The sequence below is a fragment of the Natrix helvetica genome (assembly GCF_964273705.1).
Source record: "Natrix helvetica genome assembly, chromosome: 8".
In the NCBI taxonomy this organism is placed as follows: domain Eukaryota; kingdom Metazoa; phylum Chordata; class Lepidosauria; order Squamata; family Natricidae; genus Natrix; species Natrix helvetica.
This window is the reverse complement of record NC_138559.1, coordinates 6,671,593-6,694,074: the sequence shown is the minus strand read 5'-3', so window position 1 is coordinate 6,694,074 and position 22,482 is coordinate 6,671,593. Positions and strand designations below refer to the sequence as shown.

The following is a 22,482-nucleotide window of genomic DNA, read 5'->3' as shown; positions in this document are numbered from 1 at the left end:
TTACCCTTCTGTATCGTATTCTTCCTCCTCGTCTTTTTCCTCCTCCACGCTGGGGTGTAATAAAGCTTCTCTCAGTTTGATGGCCAAGATGAGGGCGCCAATCACAACAGGCAGAAAGACAAAGAAACCCACAAGAAGCCAGTTTCTTGTTGAAAACGGTTTGGGTTGATTATTGTTCCGGACTACAACTAGAAAAGAAAGAACAACAATGTAAAATTCTTCTAAGGAAATTAATACAATACAATACAATAGCAGAGTTGGAAGGGACCTTGGAGGTCTTCTAGTCCAACCCCCTGCCTAGGCAGGAAACCCTATACCAGTGATGGCGAACCTATGCCACAGGTGGCATGCGGAGCCATTTGTCAGGGCACGCGAGGCACTGCCCTGTCAGCTGGCCAGTTTGCGTCAGCTGAGTTCACCGTTTTTAAAAGCCATTTTTTCACCCTCCCCAGGCTCCAGAGGCTTTATAGGAGCCTGGGGAGGGCGAAAAGAGCCTCCCCCGCCCCCCCAGAGGCCCTCCGGAGGCTTCAGGGACCGTCCGGAGGCTTCCCTGAAGCCTTCGGAATGCTTAAAACGACCCTCCGAGCAAACCGGAAGTCATTTCCAGTTTGCTCGGAGGGTCGTTTTGAGCACTCCGAAGGCTTCAGGGAAGCCTCCGGACGGTCCCTGAAGCCTCCGGAGGGCCTCTGGGGGGGCGGGGAAGGCTCTTTTCACCCTCCCCAGGCTCCTATAAAGCCTCTAGAGCCTGGGGAGAGTGAAAAAAGTATGTAAAAATGGGGGGGTCGCACATGTTGTGTGCGCATGCGCACTGGGGGGGTCACACATTGCATTATGGGTGCGGCACGCCCATACACGACCCCCCTGCGCTCTCCCCACTTGTGGCATGCGAGCCAAAAAAGGTTCACCATCACTGTCCTATACCATTTTAGACAAATGGATCTCCAACATCTTCCTAAAGACTTCCAGTGTTGGGGCATTCACAACTTCTGGAGGCAACTTCTGTTCCACTGATTAATTGTTCTCACTGTCAAGAAATTTCTCCTCAGTTCTAAGTTGCTTCTCTCCTTACAAATTACATCACTTACCCCTAAAATTCCTTATTCCTTCAAATCAACAAATCTTATCAAGCACCTAAAATGATCAACTGTTTAAACTGAATCCAGAAGGCAATTAGCAACCTTTCTGCACAACTTTCAATTGAAAATATGATGCTACTTCGAATCAGGAAAAATCCGGGCTCAAAAGTGGAACTTCAAACATCATAATAAAATTATACCGTCAATAAATTCTATTTGCAGCATACACCTCGCCCCCCAAAAAACACCTTGCAAAATGGAAAATGGGAAAGGAGGGAAGGGAAGGGAAGGGAAGGGGAGGGAGGGAGGGAGGGAGGGAGGGAGGGAGGAAGGAAGGAAGGAAGGAAGGAAGGAAGGAAGGAAGGAAGGAAGGAAGGAAGGAAGGAAGGAAGGAAGGAAGGAAGGAATAGGAGGGAGGGAGGGAGGAAGAAAGGTCAGGAAGAATAGGAGGGAGGGAGGAAAACAAGGAGAAGGAAGGAAGGATAGCTCTTTTACAAGGGAAGAAAAGAGAGAAAAGGAAGGAAGGAAGGAAGGAAGGAAGGAAAAAGAAAAGAGAGAAGAGGGAGGGAGGAAGAAAAACCAGGAGAAGGAAGGAAGGCTAGCTCTTTTACAAGGGAAGAAAAGAGAGAAGAGGAAGGAAGGAAGGAAAGAAGGAAGGAAGGAAGGAAAAAAGAAAAGAGAGAAGAGAGGAGGGAGGGAGGGAAGGAGGAAGGAAGGAAGGAAAACCAGAAGGAAGGAAGGATAGCTCTTTTACAAGGGAAGAAAAGAGAGAAGAGGAAGGAAGGAAGGAAGGAAGGAAGGAGGGAGGGAGGGAAGGAAGGAAGGAAGGAAGGAAGGAAGGAAGGAAGGAAAACCAGGAGAAGGAAGGAAGGATAGCTCTTTTACAAGGGAAGAAAAGAGAGAAGAGGAAGGAAGGAAGGAAGGAAGGAAGGAAGGAAGGAAGGAAGGAAGGAAGGAAGGAAGGAAGGAAGGAAGGAAAAATAAAAAAGAAAAGAGAGGTGAGAAGAGGGAGGGAGGGAGAAAGGACGGAAGAAGGAAGGAAGGATAGCTCTTTTACAAGAAAAGAGAGAAGAGGAAGGAAGGAAGGAAGGAAAAAAGAAAAGAGAGAAGAGAGAAGAAGGAGGGAGGGAGGGAGAGAGGAAGGAAGGGAGGAAGGAAGGAAAAAAGAAAAGAGAGAAGAGAGAAGAAGGAGGGAGGAAGGGAGAGAGGAAGGAAGGAAGGAAGGAAGGAAGGAAGGAAAAGAAAAGAGAGAAGAGAGAAGAGAGAAGAAGGAGGGAGGGAGAGGGGAAGGAAGGGAGGAAGGAAGGAAAAAAGAAAAGAGAGAAGAGAGAAGAAGGAGGGAGGGAGGGAGGAAGGAAGGAAGGAAAACCAGGAGAAGGAAGGAAGGATAGCTCTTTTACAAGGGAAGAAAAGAGAGAAGGAAGGAAGGAAGGGAAGGGAAGGGAAGGGAAGGAAAGGAAAGGAAAGGAAAGGAAAGGAAAGGAAAAGTGATATTTGCTGGTTCTCCGAAGTATGCAAAATTTCCAGTACCAGGTCTCCAGAACCTGTCAGAACCTGCTAGAGTCACCCCTGATCTGGAGTTTCTCCGAACCGGTCATAACTTTAGCTAAGGGTTATCCCGAAGGTGGGAGAACCCGTAGCACCCACCCACCCTGGTGCTGTCGCTGCAGGGCAGAGCTAGCCACAACCTGTCCTGTTTTGCTGCAGGCACCCCTGCCCACGACACAAGGGTTCAGCACAACTTCTCCTTCTCAAACTATGTAGAAGCGAGGAAACCCACCGCTTCGGAAAGTGCTATCGATGCTTCCGCCTAAGCCTCCTTCGTCTGATACATCGCACTCCGGGGGAGCCCAGCCTGGGTTGCAGTGGCAATGGCCTTTGTTGTTGCACTTCTGAGTTGCATCCGAGAAAGAGGAAGGGAAGAAAAACATCATCATTTGCCTGGTCTCAGCTCCCTCTTCCACTCCAGCATTTCCCTCCCACCCTTCCAATCCTGGGGCTTGGGTGGGGGATGCAGGAATCCTTGATATTTTCAGGCCTGAGATCCCACAAGGAATCTTGAGTGCCGGCTGGGGTGCCCTCACAAAATGGCTGTCAATTTACCAGCACCACCTTCCCTTAAGTTTCTAACTAACAGAGTTGGAAGGGACCTTGTAGGCCATCTAGTCCAACCCCCTGCCCAAGCAGGAGACCTACACCATTCCTGACAGATGGCAGTCCAGTCTCTTCTTGAAAGCCTCCAGGGATGAAGCTCCCACAACTTCTGTCCCATGGGTTGATTGTTCTCCCTATCAGAAAATTCCTCCTTATTTCCAGATTGAATCTCTCCTTGGTCAGTTTCCATCCATTATTCCTTGTCTGGCCTTTGGGGGCTTTGGAGAATAGCTTCCCCCCCCTCCTCTCACTGGCAGCCTCTCAAATATTTGAAGACTGCTATCATGTCTCCCCTAATCCTTCTTTTCATTAAACTAGCCATGCCCACTTCCTGCAACCGTTCTTCGTATGTTTAAGCCTCCAGTTCCCTAATCCTCTTTGTTGCTCTTCTCTGCACTCTTTCTAGAGTCTCCACATCTTTTTTATAGCGTGGTGACCAAAACTGGATGCAGGATTCTAGGTGTGGCCTTACTAAGGCTTTATAGAGTGGTATAAATACCTCCCTTGATCTTGATTGTATCCCTCTGTTAATGCAATTTAGGATTGCATTGGCTCTGAAGGCAAGTCGTTTTCCTGGTGCATTTTTTCACTTTCAGAAAATTCCTCCTTATTTCCAGATTGAATCTCTCCTTGTTCAGTTTCCATCCATTATTCCTCGTCTGGCCTTCAGGTGCTTTGGAGAATAGCTTGGACCCCCCCCCCCTCACTGGCAGCCCCTCAAGTATTGGAACACCGCTATCATGTCGGCCAGCTAAAATTGTTTACCCTTCACCCCAAAGGAGTGATCCTTTGCCGCGCCTCAAAAGGGACCTGTCCTATAATTGCCCCAGGAGAAGGCGTGATGGTGAAATCAATGTAGGCATGCAACAGTGAACTTGACCCTGCAGAATTTATTATGGACTCACTCCTTTCCCGTGGCACTGTACTTCTGGATTACAGGCTGTTCTGATTACGGCCCGATCGACGCACTTCTGATTCATGCAAATCTTAAAAGAGGAAAAGGGATTTTTTTTAAAAAAAAATTTATTATTTTCCCCCGATGATAACCATGTGCTCACTCCAAGCATATTTAAACTTGAACTGGGACAAAGTCACCACAGGGCAATTCAGAGCAGCTGTCCGCCTGCAAGAAAGCAACCAAACTCAGAGAGCACCAAGGACCCCACAAAAAAGTGTTTTTGCTAAATAAAATCTACACAACCAGAAGTAGAACATCATTCAGCACTAGTGGCGAGGGAAGATTTGTATGAGTGTGTGTGAGAGGGGGGGACAGGAGGGGGGGAGAGAAAGAGAGAGAAAAAGAGAGGGGAGGGCAGGGGGAGGGAGAGAAAGAGACAGAGAAAGAGGGAGCGGGAGGGAGAGGGAGAAAGAGAAAGAGAGAGAGAGAAAGAGAGAGAGAAATAAAAAGAAAGAGAGACAAAGAGAGAGAAAGAGAAAGAGAGGAGGGAGAGAGAGAGAGAGAAAGAGAGAGGGGGAGAGAGGGGAAAAAGAAAAACAGAGAGAGGGAGAGAAAGAAAGAAAAAGAGAGAGGGAGAGAAAGAAAGAGAGGGAGAGAAAGAGAAAGAAAGAGAAAGAGAGAGGGGGGAGAAAGAGACAGAAAGAGAGAGAGGGAGAAAAAGAGAGAAAGAAAGATAGGGAGAGAAAGAGAGAAAGAAAGAGAGAGGGAAAGAGAGAAAGAAACTGAAAGAGAGAGAGGGAAAGAATGAGAAAGAAAGAAAGAAAGAAAGAAAGAAAGAAAGAAAGAAAGAAAGAAAGAGGGAAAGAGAGAGACAAAGAAAGAGAGAGAGGTAGAGAAAGAGAGAAGAAGAGAGGAAGAGAGAGAGAAAGTAAGGGAGAGAAAAAGAAAAAAAGAAAAAAGAGAAAGAGAGAGGGAAGGAGAGAAAGAGAGAAAGAAAGAGAGAGAGAGAAAGAGAGGGGGAGAGAGAGAGACAGTGAGAGAGAGGAAAAAAGAAAAAGAGAGGGAAAGAAAGAAAGAGAAAGAGAAAGAAACTGAAAGAGAGAGAGGGAGAGAGAGAAAGAGTGAGAAAGAGAGAGAAAGAGGGGGGAGAGAGAGAAAGAGTGAGAAAGAGAGGGAAAGAGGGGGGAGAGAGAGAAAGAGAAAGAAAGAAAGAAAGAGAAAGAGAAAGAGAAAGAGAGAATGAATCAAAGCAACCTTTTGACTTTCTGGATCCCCTTCGGGTAGAGAAGAGCCATGCTGGGGTAGAAGACAAAGAGTCCATCCATTGTGAGGAGCCCCTAAGCCAGACACACCCCACACCCCTTTTGTATCCCAAATTCAGGCCTTTACCTTGTTTTCTCCGCAGACGGTGCCATCGTGGATCAGGAAGGGATCTTTTATGCCCGGCCCTTTCAAATAGTCTAAAGTGACACATAAGCGATTCTGCACTTTGGCATAAATGATGGCGGCGCTTTCCAAAAAGAAAGGGACTCTATTTGGATAGTCGCAAACCAGTTTTCCACACCTCAGATCTCTGCAGGCGGAATATAAAGAAACAGAGAGTGAAGCACAGTTTCACATCCGCTATCAGTGTCCCGAACATCAAATATTCTAACCCCAGTCAACATACAGTTGGGTTTGTTTGAGGATGGGTTAACGTTGTTTGTTTGTTCCTTTTGTTGTTGTTGTTTAAGCCAGATTTGAGGCTTAAACAACTTGTGGAGTACTGTGAAGCCCTTACCATGGCAACTCCACTGCGCTGGTACAATAGAAGCCATTTTAGGGCAGTACAGTAGAAGCCATTTTAGAATAGAATAGAATAACAGAGTTGGAAGGAACCTTTGGGTCATCTAGTCCAACCCTCACCCTACCCAAGGAGGAGATCCTACACCATTTCTGACAGATGGCATTCAGTCTCTTCTTGAAAGCTTCCAGGAATGAAGCTCCCACAATGTCTGAAGGCAACTTCTGTTCCATGGGTTGATTGTCAGGAAATTCCTCCTTATTTCCAGGTTGAATCTCTCCTTGCTCAGTTTCCATCCATTATTCCCTGTCTGGTCTTCAGGTGCTATGAAAAATAGCTTGACGCCCTCCTCTCTGGGGCAGCCCCTCAAATATTGGAAGACTGCTTTCACACACACCCTGGCCCTTCTCTTCATTAGGCTAGCCATGCCCAGTTCCTGCAACCGTTCATTGCGTGTTTTAGCTTCCAATCCCCAAATCATCTTGGTTGCTCTTCTCTGCACTTTTTCTAGAGTCTCAACATCTTTTTTACATTGTGGTGACCAAAACTGGATAGAGTACTCGAGGTGTGGTCTTTACTAGGGTTTTAAGACTTTGGAAAAAAGCTTGACCCCCCCCCCTCTTCTCTGTGGCAGCCCCTCAAATATTGGAAGACTGCTATCCTGTCTTCCCTGGTCCTTCTCTTCATTAGACTAGCCATGCCCAGTTCCTGCAACCGTTCAGCATACATTTTAGCCCTCAGTCCCCTAATCACCTTGGTTGGTTCACAAAAGGGGACTTGTGTCTTTTGCTTTTTGGGTGAGAAGGAGTTAAGGAGGTTAGGAATGAAGAGAGTTTTGCTTCTCGGAGTTTTAGGTACATCCCTGCTAGAGGTTTTTAAGAAAAGCTTGGACCGCCATCTGTCCAGAGTGGGAATAAGGAATCCTGCCCTGGGAAGGGGGTTGGACTGGAGGACCTCCAAGGCCCCTTCCAGCCCTATGATTCTATTTTTATTTTTATATGAAAGGGAGAGGTGCTTTAGATCAAAACGTTTGCTTCCAAATCTTAGGAGTTGTTTTTGAGGGCTTCTTGTGGCTCTTGGCTGGATTTTATTTTCATAAAATATTATATTTTATACACAAAATGTTATACACAAAACATTAGATCTCGGCAAGCAGAGAGCATCACAAATACTGCATCTACTAAATAGGTATTTACATGCACTCAACTAATCTGGGATGACTGCTTTTCCTTACAGGTTAATATGAATTTCATATACAAAATGAAGGCATCCATCCAAAAGGAGTTGTCAAATGGGCTGGATTAACACAACACTTTTTCACGTGCTGTGTGAATCCAGTCCATTTGACATCTTCTTCTGGTCTGGTGCCTTAATTTTGTGTGGGAATTTCTTATTAACCTTGTAAGGAAAAGCAGTAAAGAACTGCCGTGAACTGTAAAGAAGGTAACAAAAGTGGCAAGGAAGGTCGTAAAAAATGGGACCAAACTCACTTAACAACTGTCTCACTTAGCAACAATATGAATTTTGGGCCCAATTGCCCAAAATTGGGGTTGGACGCCAAGGACTACCTGCATTATTTGTTCTGACCCAGCTCCCCAAGCACAACAAACCCTCTGAACTCAGAGATTCCTTTAATTAGGAGTGCAGACAGCCCAGCAAAAAGGTTTCTCTCTCACCACAGGCTAACAAGTCCATCCGACAGAGGGATAGACAGTTGCCTGCCACATCTATTCATCTCCGCCCCCTGCCTTTTATCCCCAGAGCTAGGGTGGGGCTTTGCTAGCAGTGGTGACTCTTCCAGCCCAAGGACCGGCCCATAGATTTCCTCTGCCCTCCTCTCCTCTGCCTTCTGCGCATCTGCGTGTCAGGCACTGGACCCAGATGTTCCTCCTCTTCCTCATCAGCCACCTCTACACCTGGGGGTTGTTGATGCTCCATCTGAGGGCTGACAGATGGCCCAGATTCCCCCTCTGTCTCTCTGTCTTGGTCTCTGTGTCTCTCTCTGTCTGTCTCTGTCTGTCTCTGTGTGTGTGTGTGTGTGTGTGTGTGTGTGTGAGTCTCTGTGTGTGTGGGTGGGTGTCTCTGTCTCTCTCCTTCTGTCTGTCTCTGTCTCTGTTTCTCTGTCTGTCTGTCTGTCTATGTGTCTCTCTCTCTCCCTCCCAGCTCCATTCCCTCTTCCCCCTTGCTGACCCTGACTCCCACGCCCCCTCCTCTGATTCGGCTACTGGAGGGGGCGGCGGCTGACAGGCCACAACAATATTATTTTGGTACTGAACTAATTTTGACTCCTGATGGATGTTTTGTCCGCCCTGGCATAACAGTAGCTTGATTTAGTTAATGAACAACTCTGCCACAGCATAATCTTTGGGGGACTTGGAGAGAGTGACCACGGTCATAGAGCAGAGCCTGGATTTGTGGTTAGTTTGTTAGTATGTTCTGACATACTGCCACTGACAATCCTGGTATCCTCCTGCAGTAGAACCACAGTGGCCCATCCTGTCCTTTTGACTGTTAATTTCTTCATAGCATTGGAGGGATCCACTTTTCGATTCTGAAAAACATGGCACAGGTCCAAAACTTTACGAGGGAAGTCAATGTGACAGGCCTGCAGTCATATTCCTTTCTGGATCTTTGGCCTGCCACTCACTCTCTTATTTTACTATGCTGTTTCATTAGTGAGGAATTGGGAGGGAGGATTGTACAGAGTTAGATGATATGTAGCCATAACAAAGTTCTTTCTAGAAAGCCAAGGTCATCCTTTGTCTTTGCACCTCTGCACCTGGCCGGAACTGGATGGGTGGAACTGCCAGCATGGCAGTGGGAGACTGGACCACGTGATGGACTTGTGGGTGTGGGGGAAAGAACTTGAACTTTCAACTGGGTGGGGAAAACCGGGAAGCTTTCAGATTCGGGTTTTCCCAGATGTGCCAACACGGCTCTCTTAATAAATTGGAATTTTGAGCAATACTTTGCCTCGGACTCTGGTTTACTTTTGGATGCTATTTGGAACCCCGACATTTAGTTGACTAGATTTGAGTGGTGCAGTGGCCTAGAGGTGGAGGTCTTGCCTCACAATCAGGGGCTGTGAGTTCGATCCTAGTTAGCGGCAGATATTTTTCTCTGTGCACAGTGAGTAATTATCCACTGCGAACTCTGCATTGGCAACAGGAAGGGCATCCGGCCAGTAAGCACACTGCTCCATTCAGTTGCCATGACACCATGACTCCACCTTGCTGTAATAATTTGCAACTTTCAGCAATATTTTGCTTTGGACTCTGATTTAATTTTAGATGTTATTTGGAACCTGGAGTGGGGGAGGAAAGGGAGATTTTGCAGTATCCTTCCCCTGCCACACCCACCAAGCCACACCCCCAAACCACACCCACAGAACTGATAATAAAAAAAAATTGAATCCCGCCACTGCCTTATAGGGGATAAGAAAGAGGGAATCGTGAGAAAGAAAATCAAAATAACCCTGCTTGATTTGATAAGACAGGAGCAGAGAAAAACTGGGAGAGGTTTTCAAGATTGATGGTTAGCCTTTGAGGTCGATCGGATTAGGACAAAGCGATGGCAGATAGTCCACAAATGTGTTTTATTGTTAGTAGGCAGGACATCTGCCCGCGTTTCTCCCTTACCGAACAAAAGGAAGGTGGGGCTACTTGGACTTTCCTTCTGGCCCCTCCCCTTTATCTCAGGGCTGAGTAATCTACAAGTCCCCCCACCCCTTCCCTGGCTTGTTCATTCCTTCCCTACCCCGAGCTCAGTTCTATCTTCCTTTGGAAAAGCATGGTGGAAAAGAACGAAGATGGGAAGCAAAAGAGGTTAAATGGAGAGAAGCGTGTATTACGTGCTCCGAATATTTTCCGGCACCATCGATCTGCGCTTCGGCATCTTCCTTGCATGCAAATCCCGCTTCGGTGTTCGCACCAGTGTCCATCCTCCACGTGATGGTTTTCCGAGCATTCGGCCGAGGTACCGTTGCAAAACTCTTTGAGATCACAATCCGTGTCCTCCAACGGTCTGCATAAGGTTCCCTTGGCCTTCAACTGTGAGACAGAAAGAATATGGCTGTGTCCTGACTCCCTGTCAATTAACTAAAACCAGGAATCAAGCTAGGTGTAGGACGGGTAGACGCCCACATTTTGGAGAATTAAGGAGAAACTAAACACTGAATTAAGGAGAAACTTCCTAACAGTGAGGATAAATAACCAGTGGAACAGCTTCCCTCCAGAGGTTGTGGGTGTTCCATCACTGGAGGTTTTTAAGAAGAGACTAGATTTATCTGAAATGGTATAGGGTCTCCTGCTTGAGCAGGGGGCTGGACTAGAAGACCTCCAAGGTCCTTTCCAACTCATTCATTCTAGACTTTGACTTACGACAGGACTACCTGTACTGTATTAGGGAGAAGTCCCTTTTTGGGAGAGGGGGCGGTTTAGAAATACGAAGAATAAATAAATAAATAAATAAATAAGTGTGGTGCCAAAGTGTTGGGAAGTACCGCAGCTCCTCTCTTGAGATGTTTCATTACCCACATCAAACACAGAAATGAGAGTGGGGGGGGGGGAGAGAGAGAAGGAGGAGGAGGAAGAGGAAGAAGAAGCAGAGGAAGAAGAAGGAGAAGGAGAAGAAAAAGAAGAAGAGGAGGAAGAGGAAGAGGAAGAAGAAGAGGGGGAAGAAGGAAGATGATGATGATGATGATGAGGAGGAGGAGGAGGAGGAGGAGGAGGAGGAGGAGGAGGAGGAGGAGAAGGAGGAGGAGGAGGAGGAGGAGGAGGAGGAAGGAGAAAGAAGGAGGAGGAGGAGGAAGAAGAAGAGGAAGAAGAAGAAGAAGAAGAAGAAGAAGAAGAAGAAGAAGAAGAAGAAGAAGAAGAAGAAGAAGAAGAAGAAGAAGAAGAAGAAGAAGAAGAAGAAGAAGAAGAAGAAGAAGAAGAAGAAGAAGAAGAAATAATAATCCAACCTGTTCTCCAAAGCACCTGAAGGCAAGACCAGAAATAACAGATGGGAACATATCAAGGAGCGATTTAAGCCAGAACTAAGGATAAATTTCCTGCCAGTGAGAACAAGTAATCTCTTCCAGCTCTTTTATACTATCTTCAGTAGAGGGTCAAATAAAAGAGAATTTAAAAACCCAAGATGGCGGCCGTGCTTGTGCAACGAAAGCCCTGAGGTGAAAAAGAAACATGGCTTCCATTCCATCCCACCTTGGCCGGCACTTACCCTGCAGTTTCCCAGCGAGCAACATTCTCCTTGGGCGCAATGCATCCCTGCTTTCAAGGTGCAATCTGATTGACAGCAAGGATGGTTTTCACATTCCTGCAAACAAAAGGAATATACCGGGGACTGAGCATCACAGAACAGAGAATCATCTGGCTGGAAGGGACCTTGGAGGTTTTCTAATCCAATGGCCAACTTCGCCAACTGGGCAACTGATGGAGCTAGCAGAGTGTTTTAATGGCCTTCAGCAGAGATACCCTCCCGGACAAATAGATGTCCAGTCTTTTTTTTTTTTTACAACCTCCATGTTGTGGCCCACCAGTGGATCTGGCAGCAGATTCGGAGAGTGAGGAGGTTGGGGAGGAAGATGGCCAGTCCTGGAGTCTGGGGAAGGCTCTGATGAGGGCTCTGCATCGGAGGCAGAGAGGCGGCGAGGGCCATCTGACAGTTATCAGCTGCCTTCGGAGTCGGAGATCAGTGGAACAGCTGGAGCCTGTTCCTGATGTGTGCAAGCACAGAGCTGCCAAGAGAAGGGAACAGCTAAGTAACAAGGGCTGACTCGGGACTAAAAGCACAGGTGGATGGTGAATGGCCCCACCCATAGGGAATAAAGAAGAGCAAAAGGGGAGTGGAGTTTGCAGGAGACAATTAGTTTGCTTAATTAGTGTGAAAATTTGTTCGTGACTCAGAGACTCCTTGCCAAGTTTTTCCTTGTACAGCATTGCGTTTGGAAGATATTGATGCCTGGCAGTTCTCCAAGCCTGATGAGGTCTGTGGTTGTAAATTAACCATTGAAAGACTGTTTGGACGTGGATGAGAGGAATTCTCACAGTGACGTGCAGTCAGGTGAGGCAGGTGAGGCACAGCCTCACCACTCTTATCATGAAAAAAAAAAGGAAAAGGAAAAAGCTGAGCTAGTTGCTGCCTCACCGTGGATGACTCTGCTTAACCTCACTGGTGCTCTCCCTCCCCAAGTGTAGTGACTTCCTCCCCAGGCCCCCATTCATTTCTCTCTCACACACACACAGCTGGATAAAACTATGTAAAAATCTAGCCCAGCTTCACTGATTACAAGTTTGAAAAGGCAACGTGGCTCCACCTGCAATCAAACTACACTTGGGGAGGGAGAGCACAAGGGAGCACTGAGGAGACCACAGGAGGAGGCAGGAAGCCAGGCAAAGAGCCATGCTGTAGTACACACACTTCCCCCCCAGCCTCTTTCTTTTGGAAGGCTCGGCTCGGCTCCCCTCCAGCTTCTCTGCCTCTCCTCTCACCCCAGCCTGCCAGCAGGAGGTGGTGGGTGGGCTTTATTGTGTTCCAGGCATTTCCCACCAAGACAGCAGGCTGCATTTGCAATGGTGGAGGTGTTTGGGAAAGGCAGCAGGGGAATGGGGGGGGGATGGCAGAGGAGCTGCTTTCAAGCCACTGGAAAAGATATCCAATCCAACTTTTGTGTGTGGGGGGGTTTGTTTGAGAGTGAGTGAGAGAGGGAAGGGGTAGGAGAGATAGTCCAATCCAACTTCTGTGTGTGTGTGTGTGTGTGTGTGTGTGTGTGTTTGAGAGAGGGGGAGGAAGGGAGAGAGGGAGGAAGGAGGGGAAGGAGAAGAAAAAGAAAAAGAAAGAAGGAGCAAAGGAGAAAAACAAATGCTGTCGCTTTAAATTGGAACTGAGCATGCCTGGCTGTGGAATTCTGGGAGTTGAAGTCCACAAGTCTAAAAATATTTGAAACCCAGCACTGTGTCAGTGCCTCACCAGTCATAAACCTCACCGCACGTCACTGAATTCTCATTAGCTTAATAAAAAGGGGTTTTGTCGGGACAAGGCATCTCCTTCATGATTTGGTGAAGCTTAGGTCAGAACACTCCAATGACGGAGCACCCACCACTCCAGGAAGCAACTCTGTTCCATTTGATGAATTGTCCAGCACAGAGAAGACTGTTTGGATCGTGGATGGAGAGATGGGACACCAATCTCATAAGGGTCTAGGGCAATTCGCCATGCCCTATTCGCCATGGCCAACTTGTCACGGTGAACTGATCAAGGCTTACTCACCACAGTCACCTTACATGGCCAACTTGCCATGGCCAACTCGCTGCAGGACAGCTTCCCATCGCCCTCTTGTCACAGGACAACTTGCTGCGGGACAAGACTTATGCTGATGTTCTAACCTAGGCTTCCCAAGAGTTTTGTCCTGCAGCGAGTTGGCCATGGCAAGTTGGCCATGTAAGCTAACTGTGGAGAGTCAAAGCAAACCCCTGATCCCGACAAAAAACCCTTTTATTAATTGGCTGTGAATTCCGCTCATTCACATCCAGCAAAGTCTTTCGAGGGAGGATTTATAGTCACAGACCTTCTCTGACTTGGAGAGCTGCCAGGCCGAGATCTGCAGAACGTGGCCAGGAGTCCTGGAGAGTCATGAACCAATTAAGCGAACTAATTGTCTCTTGCAAACTCCACTCCCCTTTCACTCCTCTTTTATTTCCTCTGGGAGGGGCCGTCCACCTGTGGCCTCACTCCCAAGTTCTCCCCTGTTCTTCATCTGTTACCTTCGTCTGGCCACTCTGCGCATGCGCACACTGGGAACAGGCTCCAGCTCTTCGTCTGCCTCACTGATGTCTGACTCTGAAGGCAACTGGAAACTGCCAGACGGCCCTGGCCCTCTTACTGCCTCTGACACAGAGCCCTCCTCAGAGCCTTCCCCAGACTCCAGGACTGGTCCATGTTCATCCCCAACCGCCTCACTGTCTGAATCTAGTGCCAGCTCTACTGGCAGGCCACAACAACTAATACCAAAGAATCATTAAAGAAAGGATGCAAAAGGAGGGAACAGAATGAAATGTGAATGGCAAAAATTAAAATAATTTTTATTTATTTTAAATAATTAAATCTTTTGAACGCCCCAAGAGCTTGAATAATTCCTTGTGGGGTGGAGTCTGGGCAACTGATGGAGCTAGCAGAGTGTTTTAATGGCCGGATGCCTTCCTGTCACCAATGCGGAGTTTTGTTCAGCAGATATATTCTCAGTGTACCCAGATAGAGAAATATCTGCCTCTACCTAGTATTGAACTAACAGTCTTCTGATTGTGAGGCAAGAGCTCCACCTCTAGGTCTGCTCCACTTAAATAGAATTGTTAAATTGTCCTGCCGTGAGTTGTCTCACAGCTAGTTGGCCACAATGAGTTGGCCAGAGCGAGTTGGCTATGGTGAATTGTCCATTCCCCTCCCATAAACTGAAATGGGATGTCATGAGATACCACAGGCAGAAGTCACCCCACCCAGAGTCCAGTGGGAAACAAAGTATTGAAGCTGTGTTCATGTATCCCCTGTCAACTCTCCGTGTTGTCATGGAGACAGAATGAGTGGGAGTGAATTCCACGCTTACTGTCAGCTGGAATCAGATCTCAGTTTGGGAGGGGTGTATTTATTGGGTAACATGATTTATGACACAGACTGAGGGGAGGGAAGGAACAACGGTAAAGTTCAGAAGCAGATAAACAAAGCAAAGATTTGTTGCAAATGAATCTTCTCTAATGAAGCCACTAAAAAATCATTGGTTTTTGTATTAAAACATTGGCTCCATTATTATGAATCAGTTTTGGCATCGTTAGCCATCGTTGACAGCCCCTTTAATCCAGCTTCTGAATTAACCCATTTTCTGGAGGTGCACAAGAGATCGTCACAGTCTAAACGAAAGTCAATATTTATCATAACCAATTGGTTGAATTGGAAGTCAGAAAACCAGGATCCTGGACAACGCTGGGTGGCACCCTCCGGTTTTTACAGACACATGCACAGATGAGCATGGGCATCGTGCACACAATGATGGAGCTAGCCATTTTATTGTGTGTTCTCATCTAATAGGCAGGTAGTCCTCAACTTATAAGCGCAATTGAGTCCCAAATTTCTGTTGCAAAGTGAAACATTTGTTAAGTGAGTTTTGCCCCCGTTTTAGGACTTTTCTTGTCATGGTTGCCAAGTGAATCCCTATTGACATTGATTGTCAGAAGATTGCAAAAGGGGATCACGTGACCCATTGCAACCGTCGTAAATATGAATCAGTTGCCAAACATCTGAATTTTGATCACATGACTTTGGGGGTGCCACAACAGCGGCTATAAGTGTGAAAAACAGTTAGAACTCACTTTTTTCAGGGCTTGTTGTAACTTTGGTTACTAAAGGAACGAGAGCTACCTGTAGAGACTTGGATTGTCTATCGTGCTCGTTATTTTTAGTCCTTATTTTAAAGAAATCTTTCTTTCTTTTTTTTCCTCTGATTTCCCCCCCCCCCTTTCCTTTGCAAACCTTCACTGTGCCACAATCGCATTGCTCCCCGTCTTCGACCACGCTGTTGCCACAGAGCGGTGCTCGGTAGGAGATATCAAAACGTGGCTTATTCTGGAGACACTGCGACCACGCGGAGTTCAGGAAATTCTGGAAATCTTTGACACTGCAGCTGCTGAAGGACTTGATGCCACTGGACTGTCTGGAAGGGGCGGGGAGAAAGCACAGCTCTGAATAGAACACAGAATCCTAGGGCTAGAAGGGACCTGAGAGGTCTTCTAGTCCAACCTCCACCACCGAGCCTCACACCATCTCAGTCAACTGGTTATCCAACCTCCTTTTGAAAAACTCCCAGTGATGGAGGACCCACAATCCCAAAGGCAAGCTATTCAACCGATTACCGTATTTTTCAGAGTATAAGACGCACCTTTGCCCCCCCCCAAAAAAAGAAGGTGAAAATTTGGGTGCATCTTATACACCGAATGTAGCCCCTCCCACCCTCACCAGAGGCCAAAAACGCCAGGCATGGAGGCAGCGATGGTCTGTGGCAATCCCTACAGCTGATTGAGGAGTATTCCGGCAGTACGATCCACCCGCCAATCAGCTGTGCTGAATCAGGCTGCAATAAGTGCTGAAGCTGATCTGGCTGGTCAGAGTTTGCAGCAGCAATCACCTTCAGAAAGCACACACAAGTAACTAATTCAGCAGGAGTCAAAATAATAAGAATATACATTACCAAAAGCAGGTTTTCCAAGGTAGCAGTAAATACAAGCAAAACACAAGTAGTTTCACTTTCAGTTCTTGGCTAAGCCAGGCTCCTTCCTGTCTCCTTCTTGCTCGCACAGCAAATACTGTTTCAGAGTCCAAATAGCCCTCATTGGCTGACTTAGTTGCTATGCCTATTCATTGGCTGACCTTGTTATCGTGTGTCAGCTGAATACCATGGATGCTGGTAGGCAGAGGCAGAATTTTTTTCCTTCTTATTTTCTTCCCCAAAAACTAATGTGCGCCTTATACTCTGGAGCATCTTATACTCCAAAAAATATGGTAATTGTTTTCACAATCAAGCGGTTTTGTGTGTTGAAAACGCTGCTCTCTTATACATAGGACATGGGAGAATAGAATTGGAAGGGGCCTCGGAGGTCTTCTAATCCAAGAACTCAAAACAGAAGATCTTGTATCATCCTGGTCCAATGGTTGACTGGTCTTTTTTTTTTTTTTTGGCCTCCACAATCCCATTTTGCTTTTCAAAAGGCAACTGGATATTCTTTGAGCACTGGACTTTCTTGTTTTTTTCTTGAGAACATTTTGCTTCTCGTGCAAGAAATGTCTTCAGGACTGAAGAAACTTCTGAAGAAAGTCCAGTTGCCTTTGGAAAGGTGCCTTTGGGACAACCTCATTGGTAATACGTCTCCTCTCCTTTATGACCAACCAACTGCCCAATTTTTGCTGTTAGAACGTCTCAAATTTAGGGGTAGAAAGCTGCCTTCAGCAATCCCCAATTTTAGCATTCTCTGTTCAAGGATAAATGGAAACGGTTCACATCTATGAGAGTCAACATCTACCACCATCAACTTAATTTGGGGGGGGGGGTGTTGTTTTTTTACATAGAATGTGAAAAGCAATTCAGTCCAAAACCTCACACTTCATCCTTCACCCTTAGGTCAATGGTAAAGCAAAGAGTAGGGTAGGGTAGGGTAGGATAGGATAGAATAGAATGGAATAGAATGGAATAATGAAGAATAGAATGGAATGGAATGGAATGGAATGGAATGGAATGGAATGGAATGGAATAGAATAGAATAGAATAGAATAGAATAGAATAGAATAGAATAGAATAGAATAGAATAGAATAGAATAGAATAGCTCAGAGCGCGGTGGTGCCCTGGCACTGCAGGGAGAGCTGGGCCAGGGCATGGTGAGGCTGGGAGGCATGCTTGCTGGGGGCAGAACAGGTGCTCGCGCAACCCCCTTCTCCAGCCAGGCACAGCTCCATGCACTGACCTAGAGAGTATTCCTAATGTGCCAAGCCATGGGAGCTGGGGAACAGGCAGAGTGCCACGTGCCTTGGTGCCTTAGGGATACCCCCTAGGTCGGTGAATGGCGCTCTGCCCGGCTGGAGAGGGGATTTTATGGGTGGTTGCTTGTGAGCGTGATCACCTCATGGCTGCTTTACCCTGAGGCTCTACCCGGCTCTTCGGGAGCCAGTTCGCAAGGGAGCAGCTGCCCGGCAACCCCAAAACAATAAGCCCTCCCCCTATAATAAGCCCAAGGCCATATTTCATGGGGAAAAGAAATAAGACCCTGTCTTATTTTGGGGAAAACACGGTAGAATAGAATAGAATAGAATAGAATAGAATAGAATAGAATAGAATAGAATAGAATAGAATAGAATAATCATTTATGAGCTTCCGGAAATTTTGATCTGCAAAAGGAAGAAAGATACGCATTTTTAAAATAATCCTTTGGGGGAACACGTGAAACTTTAGAGTAGAGTAGAGTAGAGTAGAGTAGAGTAGAGTAGAGTAGAGTAGAACAGAACAGAGTAGAACAGGACAGGACAGGACAGGACAGGACATAATTATTTATTGGTCGTGTGATTGGATCCACAAGGAATTTGTCTCTGGTGCATAAACTCTCAGTTTACATAAAAGTTATAAATCATAATCATAGTAAACATAAAAATAAATTCATCATAAATCATGATAGGACACTTAGCAATAAGTCATAGGATACTAAATAAGCAATCAACATAAATCATACTGGGAAACTAAATCAAACAATATAAATCGTAAAGATGCAAGCAACAAAGTTACAGTCGTAAACAGAAAAGGAGAAAGGCAATAGGGAGGATGAGAAGAAGAAGAAGAAGAAGAAGAGTAACACAGCTTTACTAAACAGTTTGACAGTGTTGTCCAATGATGGTTGTCAAAAGGATGTAAAGGCTTACGCTGCTCTCGTGTTCATCAGGCAGATTGTCCCCGAACAATGACATTTTCTGGTGTCGTCAAAGTACAGTCCGACACTAAACCCCAGCAACTGTGCCACTATGACTGAGAACGCTTCCAAGGTCATCCCGTTTTGAAACTAAGAGAAAGCAGAAATCCATGAAAAGCGGTCACCGCTAACGATGAAAGGCAGGACATTCTGGTTCTGACAAATCTCTTGGAAACCCTTAGAACCCAACAAATAATCTAGTTCGAAGTTTATCTGTCCATGAGTGAGGCCTTGGCCCTGTGTGCAGGGTTGTTCTTCATCTCCACGAAGGCAGCAACCCTTATCTGCAACTCATTAAAGCAGCTGTTTCTTTAGTCAGGAGAGTCAGAACAAAGAGCTGTGTTTTCAGGCAGTGCTAAGCGCTTCAGGGTTGTTCTTCCTCTCCACGAAGGCATCAACCCTTATCTGCAACTCATTAAAGCAACTCCTTCTGCAGTCAGGAAAGTCTGAAGAAAGAGGCAGTTGCTTTCATGAACCACAGACAGGTGTCGCATTGCACCAAATGGACTACAGAATATTGCACAGCCCCAAAGGCATATCCAGTCTCGGGAGTTAAACATTCACAGGCATTTTTTTTAAAAAAAATGGGGAGATGGCCAGAAGAGAGAAAAATAATCTTGCCCCTTCCACCTTCCTTTCATTATACTAAGACGTTGACATTTATATAACAAAATATCCATTTGGGTTAATGCTCTACTCCACCTTTCAATTAACACTGCACCCCACCCCCATTTGACCCCATTAAACTATCAAACCATCAAACTGGATTTCTTCAAGGGCCAGATCAGCATTCTAGTTCTACTCCATGGGCCAGCGGGGGAGGAGGAGGACGGGACAGAGACCTCCAGCAGCACTGGGCCAGACAAAAATGAGCCATGTGGGGGTTCTGCAAAGCCCCCTGCGTGGCACGTTTTCGGCCTCCCACGCCTCCAGCAGCACTCTGCTGACCGAAAACGGGCCACGTGGAGGCCTCGTGGGGCCCCCACACCAGGGGTGAAATCCTCCCGGTTCAGCCCGGTTCAGCCAAACCAGCAGGGATGATTGGCATCAGTTCTCCAAACCAGTGGAAAAAATCCCTGGTGGCCCCGCCCACGCCCATGTGGTCACCCTGCCACCGCTCACCTCTTCTGGTTGCTCGACTTGCCCACCCAATCTGAACATTTCTTCCCCCATTCACAGCAGAGCTACTGCAGCTTATCCCTTTAAGGTAGACCCAGGGAGGGAGGGGACTGGGGGGGGACCATAAAGGGAGCAGCAGCTTTGCTATGAACGGAGGGGAAAACGTTTGGATTGTCTCTGCCACAGAATTCAACGTTAAATGCAGCAGAGACAATCCAAACGTTTTTCCCTCCATTCACAGCAGAGACACTGCAGCCTGTCCCTTTAAGGTAGTCCCAGGGAGAGAGGGCTCCGGGGGGTTCCATAAAGGGAGCAGCAGCTCTGCTGTGAACGGAGGGGAAAACGTTTGGATTGTCTCTGCCACAGAATTGTATGTTAAATGCAGCAGAGACAATCCAAACGTTTTTCCCTCTGTTCACAGCAGCACTGCTTCAGCCTGTCCCTTTAAGGTAGACCCAGGTAGGGAGGGGGCCAGGGGGAAACCATGAAAGGAGCAGCAGCTCCGCTGTGACTGGACTCATACATACATACCTACCGGGTTCTATGTGCGTGGCTTGGGGGGAGGGCATGTGACTGAGTCGGCATGGCCATGAGTGACATCGTGTTTGCCACACCCACTCAGTCACAGGACACCACCACCACGCCACGCCCACAGAACTGGTAGTAAAAAAAATGAATTTCACCACTGCCCCACACGGCTCATTTTTGGTCATCTAAGTGCTGCAGGAGGCTGAGAACAGGCTACGGGGGGCTTGCACACGGCCTGTTTTGGCTGTCAGAGGCACCACAGGCTGGTCCTTTGATATTTCCAGGCTGGCCCCGCAGGCTGGATTTAAGCCCCTGACCCTAAACTATCAAAAAAATAACAATTTCCAGGCAGTGCTGTGCGATAGATTATATTAAGGACTTAATTTAATCATTTTCTGGGGACAGACGGTATCCTTAACTACAAAGCAACCAAATAGGCTTGGTTTTCACCATGCATTCAGCTGCAAAAGTACCAAGGATAACATCCATCAAGCTTAGGGCATTGAGGGAATGCTGCTGCAAATTTATGGACTGATCTGATGAAGTGGGTGTCAGCTGCTACCATGCTTGCTGGTGCTTAGCTACTATTAGATGACAAACTGCCGTGAACTATGGGCAGGGGAGGGGCGGAAATGTAACTGGAGAGGCTTGGGGAGAACTGAAAGGGAAATGTAACAGGGAAGGCTTGGGGGGAAATGGAAGTAACTGCTATATCTCCTTGAGATGCTGCTTCAAGGTCATCCACATACCAGCTGCATACCAAACTGTGCCTGGACTGGCGTTGTGAAAACATCTTTCTTGAACCTCATTGGTTGCCCAGAAGAGGGTGATGGGAGGTAGTGGGGGTTGGAGGGTGGGGGAGAGTTAAACTTAGGGATTTTGGCATGTGATTCTCAGTTCTGGCTTTGCATTGCTGCAATACGTTTGACTTCTAAATAAAGTATACCTTTCTCAACAAATCTGACAGTGGGTTTGCAAACAGAACCAAGAAGTGGTGAATAATAACAATGAGCCGTATCAGCTACCTTACCATAGCAATTCCAGCAGAACTGGGTTTAGAGCATATCTTTTTGGCAAATGTTGACCCCACTGAATCAGCCTGGTTCCTATAACTGAAAGGAAGAATAGAAATTGCTTAGAACAGGGGGTTGTACTGGTCAAACACTGGAAAGAAAAAGAGATGCTGACTGCTGAAGAACGGATTTTGAAATTGACTGAATTAGCAGAGTTGACTAAATTAACTGCTTTGATTAGAGATAATGGGCCAAACAGCTTTACAAGAGACTGGAAACCGTTTTTGGACTTTCTACGTGCTAAATATAATAACAGATGGTTAAGGGAAGGATTTGAGGATTAGTGTAATGTTTAGCTCAACCTGTTGACTGCTTTTTCTTCTTTTTTCATGATAGATAGATAGATAGATAGATAGATAGATAGATAGATAGACAGACAGACAGACAGACAGACAGACAGACAGACAGACAGACAGACAGACAGACAGACAGACAGATGAGAATGGCAGCATATAAGGGCAGCATATAAGAAGAGAGAGAAAGAATAGATAGATAGATAGATAGATAGATAGATAGATAGATAGATAGATAGATAGATGATAGATAGATAGATGATAGATAGATAGATAGATAGATAGATAGATAGATAGATAGATAGATAGATGATAGATAGATAGATAGAAAATAGATTATAGATGAGAGATATAGATAGGTGGGAATGGCAGCATGTATAAGAGAGAGAGAGAGAATAGAGAGAGCCAGACCGACAGCCAGACCGACAGATAGAAAATAGATAGATAGAGATTAAATAGATGATAGAAGAGAGAGAGAGAGAGAGAGAGAGAGAGAGAGAGAGAGAGAGAGAGAGAGAGGAGAAGAAATCTCATTTTGTGTTTTTTTTTTCACTTTACATGGCTAATCCTGTAACGAAGGCAGGAAGGAAACATTCTGCTGTTGTTTCTAGCCTCATCTTTATTGCCCTTCTTACCAGAAACTGCCTCTCCGCTTAACCCTCATTACATTGTAACAGGTAAGGCAAAACGCCCATCATCCTGAGTGATATTGAATTGGTCACGCCACACGGTCACATGACCACCGAGCTGTGAACTACCCAGCTGGTCGTTAGGGCAGAGAACCGGTTGTTAAATTATTTGAATCCCACCAGTGACGTGCGGTGAGGTTTATGGTTAGTGAGGTTGGTGACGTCATCAGGAAGGCGGGGAATGGGACTACGTGTGCAGGAGGCTGAGGCAGCCTCAGCCTCCTGCACACATGGTCCCATTCCCTGCCTTCCTGAGTCAACATGAAGGGAACAGCGGAGTGCGAGCTGGCGAAGCACGCTCCGCGGTCCCCTTCATGTTGACTCAGGAAAGCAGGGAATCGGACCACGTGTGCCTTTTCCCTTTTTTTTCTTTT

General features: G+C 46.5%; 1 protein-coding gene across 1 annotated transcript in view; it reads right to left on the bottom strand.

Moving 5' to 3' along the window:
* The window catches only part of LOC309395996 (disintegrin and metalloproteinase domain-containing protein 2-like), a gene marked incomplete at both ends in the record, with an annotated part of 23,016 nt that continues 534 nt past the window's right edge, over positions 1 to 22,482 (bottom strand). The window contains 10 exons of the mRNA XM_081960708.1: positions 1 to 188; positions 2,857 to 2,968; positions 4,136 to 4,216; positions 5,518 to 5,701; positions 8,357 to 8,462; positions 9,762 to 9,960; positions 11,132 to 11,227; positions 15,431 to 15,611; positions 18,360 to 18,496; positions 19,162 to 19,259. Coding sequence (XP_081816834.1) covers positions 1 to 188; positions 2,857 to 2,968; positions 4,136 to 4,216; positions 5,518 to 5,701; positions 8,357 to 8,462; positions 9,762 to 9,960; positions 11,132 to 11,227; positions 15,431 to 15,611; positions 18,360 to 18,496; positions 19,162 to 19,259 — 1,382 coding nt within the window. The remainder of the gene's footprint in view (positions 189 to 2,856; positions 2,969 to 4,135; positions 4,217 to 5,517; positions 5,702 to 8,356; positions 8,463 to 9,761; positions 9,961 to 11,131; positions 11,228 to 15,430; positions 15,612 to 18,359; positions 18,497 to 19,161; positions 19,260 to 22,482) is intronic.